Raw genomic sequence first — 5082 nt, forward strand, 5'->3', positions numbered from 1 at the left:
CTCTCTCAGCATATTCCAGATCCTGTCGAGCAGATCAATCGTCGGCGGCGCCCTACATCGCACCGGACTGACTGGGCCGTAGTCCGTGCGGACTACATAGGCAGGTGGGTTCAGAGGTGGGATTGCATACAGGATACGAGGCCCACAGCTGTTGACTATACCACGTATATGCGTTGGTATTGGGGTATCACACGTAGATGGATCACGCGTGACCCACAGCCTTTAGCTGGACACATGCCACGCCCACCGACAGATAGTTACATCCCTAGTGGGATGAACGAGAGAGATTACGTAAGTTTCTAAGCTAAATTATAATATTTTTTATTGAGTTGATACTTAATAAATTGTTTACCACGCAGGTCCGTGTTTTAGATAGCATTGATGCTGATATTGATGCGCACGTGACTGAGATTCAGGATCAGGTGGCGTTAGGGCTCATCAGCAGGATCAAGAAGAGCATAGCGCAGGTGTTTCATAAGACTCACGTCGACGAGTTCGCAGGTCGTGAGGACAGGTCTCGCTCATTTGGGCAGGCGTACGCTCGACGTCGACAGCCACGTGATGATGACGCCGACACTTCGCATGCCGATGGAGCCGACACTTCGCATGCCGATGACGCCGGCACTTCGCATGCCGATGGAGCCGACACTTCGCATGCTGATGACGCCGGCACTTCGCATACCGATGGAGCCGGCACTTCGCAACTTCATACACAGCCGGATACTCAGATAGTTGAGGCTCATCAGCAGGAACCCAGGGGGCGGGGAAGAGCGAGGGGGAGGGGGAAGAGAGGGAGAGGAAGGAGGGGAGCTATATTGGGTTGTATATGAACTTATTTTGATAAATTTTGTAACTTTCCTGAATTTTCAAATACTGAACTTTTGAAGATAAATTGTTGTTCATATACATAATCGTGTGTGTTTAATTCATGGTTGAATCATGTATATATTGTTGTTTGCAAATAAATTGGCATATATATGAGTTATAATTCATTGTTGAATCATGTATATATTGTTGTTTGCAAATAAATTGGCATATATATGAGTTATAATTCATTGTTGAATCATGTATATATTGTTGTTTGCAAATAAATTGGCATATATATGAGTTATAATTCATTGTGGAATCATGTATATATTGTTGTTTGCAAATAAATTGACATATATATGATTTACAGGTAAATATACAAAACCTGCACAGAAGCTGTGCATGCTGGGTGACCTGCAACTTCACGGGAGTTGAAATCCCGTGAAGTTGCAGTGCCAAATTTCCAGAGACTCGACAACTTCACGGGATTTCAACTCCCGTGAAGTTGCAGTCACAATTTGCCAGAGACTCGGTTCGCTGGAAATTTTCGACTGTAACTCCACGGGAGTTGAACTCCCGTGGAGTTTTAAGCAAAATTAAGCTTCACGGGAGTTCAACTCCCGTGAAGTTTAATTTCTCGATAAACTTCACGGGAGTTGAACTCCCGTGATGTTTCGGAGACTTTTTTACAAAAACCGACCTGTTTTCAGCGCTGGGCTGAAAACAGGTCGGTTTTTGTAATTATTTTCAAAATAGGTCGTTTTTTGCAAATAAAATGCTAAAAGGGTTGGTTTTGAAAATTTGTCCATAAAAGAACATTACTCTCATCTGAATTTCTAAAAAGGGTCTCTGTTTTTGATCTTTAAAACGCAAAATTTTTGTTCTTCCATTCCTCTTAAAATTCCAAAATTCCTATTCCAACAATGGGAAATAAATCTCTCAAATATTTCTGCAGTACAGGAGTAAAGACAGTGAGCAGTGATGAGGGTCCAAGTTCTATGGAGCCCTAACATCCTTCAAGAGCTCATATTTCTGCAAGAGCAAAAGGGACTCGTGATCTCCTAGCATTTGATTGAATGTTATAACTTGCATGCCATCTGTTTGTTGAAATGTCTCTATGACTTCTAATTGAGTCAAACTAGAGATTATTGTAAATATGATCCATTCTCCATATAAAGGGTTTACCATGAAGGCATGCATATTGTTGGTGCATTATTCTGTTTACTGTTCCCATTTGATTCCTCTTGATTGTTCGAATTGATTCAATTAATATTTGGTTTAATACGCAGGATCTATCAATTTTGAAATCACAGTTTCTCTAATTATTATATGTGCACTGATTACATTTCCAGTAGACTATTAATCTTGTTCTTGATTTGGGTTTGCGTGCGAGAATTTCATGCAAATCAATACATGTGTTTTGTTTTCCTTTTACTAAGTCCATTGAATAATGTAGAATCAAACACGTCTACTAGTTTGAATTTTTAAGTTAAGGAAACTTGCGGTTGATCTTAGTCCATGAATGAGTGAAATTTTGCACTCAGACGGAATATAGTCGACCTGTTTCATGCATTCATTTCATATTCAAATAGATTACTTATCACTTACGTCAAATGAAGCATTCCCTCATGTTTTGCATGAGTTGACAACTTTATACCTTCCTTAAATTTCATATTGGTCCACGATTGTGACATGTTAGTAGATCACCATGGAAAGTAGAACCTTTAAGTTCCTTTATGATCTTCAATAACATTATCTATCCTTTGGTAATATGGAAAACGTTCATTTAACATAACAACTTTTTTTCACGTTTCTTCATATATAGAGAACTTTTCATTGTTTAACATATTCTGGATGTATGGCCATTTCTTTGCCGAGAAAGTTGTTAAAATTGTATTACATAATATTGATGCTTCTACAAACATCATTTAATTTCGTGACACGTTTTTACAGGCATCGATGTGTACTTTCATCTCACTAGATTAGCTTCACTTAATCTGTTACAGTTGCTCTTATTTTAGAATGAATCTTGATAGCATACTTTAACAGTTCCTCACTGTTGGCCTTTGTAGATTATTGTGATTACATAAGGAGAGAAATACTCATCTGGTTATTTTATGTAGAACCTAGAAACAGTATATTACTTGTTGGATGTTTGCTCTTGTTTCAGGCATCATCTCTGAAGGCAAGGAAACACATGGAATAAAAGGATTCCTGCACAAACCCCTTGAAATTTTCGAGGCAAGGTATAAAGTACTATCGAATGATTAATCTTTTAAACTTACCTTCTCTACATGTGTTCAAACTTGATGTGGTCTTAAGGATTTCAAGGTGTGAGTTAGGAGCACGTGTGCTCAAATAGGGTGGAGTCAATCATGTCCCCATGGCATGTCGATGCATATTTATACCATGTTCAATTCCTTTAAATCAAATACATTTCTTTCCAGAATTAAAATCTTTTCGAATTTGAGGTTATGGATTTATATGTGCTTTATACTGACATTTAATTGTCATAGTTAGGATTTGGTTTAGATACCTTAACCCGTCCCTTGGTAGCATCTAATTTGGTTGTATAATTGAAACGAGTGTTTGGTAATCGTTCCTAATCAGCACCTTTCTTTTTAGATGAAAAGCTGTGCGTGTTTTTACAGTGATCTCTATCCTCTGAATATTTCTTTAATTATCTAATTATTTGATTTGGATCCCTCTGTCTTCCCTTTAATGGTAGTATTGATAGACGCAATGCTTTAGACTATCCATGTCTTACGATTCTTCAATAAGGTTCTAATTTGCTATTGTTACATCTTGTATTATTGTATACTGATGAATTAACAACTCATCAAATAATCTCATTTACAAGGAAAAGGATAGTTCCTTTGTCACGCCCCGGCCCGTTGGCATGGTGTAAGCCATAATACCCACTGAGTGCAACTCATTTGCCTCAAGCCACGGCCAAAAGTACTAGCACAAAGTTGCACTAGAATCTTTTAACTTTACTATATAAACACTCTCATCCATTGCTCATTGAGCAATGTGGGACTAAACCTTTTTTGGACATCACGATCACCCACCTTAAATACACAATGTCCTTGTCGCGACGTGACAATTGTTCATTACCTTTTTACCTGTTACTTATTTCTACGTGGCATGCCCGTACCCAACACGTAAACATACATGTGTCCAACCTCCTTGGACACTCCTATGCAAATATTTATTCGAGCATCTGCTCAATTATGCAATACTTGATTTTAATTTAAAACACTTGTCATACATTTTCTGAACATATATCCTACGGTCCATATCCACTTCTTTAAACTCGTTGGACATATATCAGATTCCAACCTATGATTTTAAACAGTCATTTGGATGTCTAGTTCAAAAACTAGCAATTTTCCAATTTATAATCCACAAAATAAAAGCAAAGATAAAAATGCTATAGGGATTTTAATTCTCATAACACCTGAATAAAAATAATATTGATCTAATGTAAATTATTAATTCCAATATGTCTATGTGTATATAAATATTTATATAGTTGTGTCCTCATACACTGCCTTTTACAAGTTTGTCGTGCCCCTTTCGTATACATGTACTGGTACCAGTACCCATGCAACATAGTTCATTACAGCATCAGCACTAGGTGATATGGACTCTAGATGTGACTCCCACCGTTCCCGTGCGTAGCACTTAGTCTCGCATCACATTTAGTTTCACATTTTCGACTAGCTAACTACTGTCACGCCCTGGACCACTAAGCCTGTTAGCACGGTGTAAGCCATATGATCCACTGAGTGCAACTTGTTTGGCTCAATCCATTGTCAAAAGTACTGACAGTAGTTGCATTTGAATCCTTTAACTTTACTTTATGAACACTCTCATTCGTTGCTTATTGAGCGATGTGGGACTAAACCTTTTTGGGGCATCACATCCTTTTTACTCATATAAGTGTAATAATGTACCCCCAAAACATTCAAACGCTACCAGTTGTTTTTGTGTAGCCTAAAAACTGTTTGCGCTTTGTAAGTCTATATGACTTACAAAGCGCAAACAGTTTTTAGGCTACACAAAAACAACTGGTAGTGTTTGAAATACATTATTACATTGCTTATATTTGTAGTTCATTTCAGAAGTTGAATTTGAGAAAGCTGTCCCTATATACTATTGCTAAACATTCAGTTAAAGCGGCGTCGTGATGCTTCTTCTCTGAGTACTGCAGTAGGAAGTGACATCACTCGAAGCCCTACTCAGCATCAGGGTCTAAGAGATAAAAGCCTT

At 38.0% G+C, this 5082-nt stretch overlaps 1 protein-coding gene across 1 annotated transcript; it reads left to right on the plus strand.

Moving 5' to 3' along the window:
- LOC109842328 lies at positions 9–5000 on the plus strand. The gene is made up of 4 exons (XM_020411221.1): positions 9–291; positions 360–621; positions 2978–3053; positions 4925–5000. The coding sequence occupies exons 1-4, from the start codon at positions 169–171 to the stop codon at positions 4998–5000; spliced, it is 537 nt and encodes a 178-aa protein (XP_020266810.1). The 5' UTR covers positions 9–168.

Source organism: Asparagus officinalis, chromosome 5 (genome assembly GCF_001876935.1).
Source record: "Asparagus officinalis chromosome 5, Aspof.V1, whole genome shotgun sequence".
Lineage (NCBI taxonomy): Eukaryota > Viridiplantae > Streptophyta > Magnoliopsida > Asparagales > Asparagaceae > Asparagus > Asparagus officinalis.

Coding starts and splice junctions, on each gene's coding strand:
- LOC109842328 (XM_020411221.1), top strand. CDS start 169: ATGCGTTGGTATTGGGGTATCACACGTAGATGGATCACGCGTGACCCA. Junction 622..2,977: donor TTCGCATGCCGATGACGCCG/GCACTTCGCATG, acceptor CTCTTGTTTCAG/GCATCATCTCTGAAGGCAAG. Junction 3,054..4,924: donor CTTGAAATTTTCGAGGCAAG/GTATAAAGTACT, acceptor TTATATTTGTAG/TTCATTTCAGAAGTTGAATT.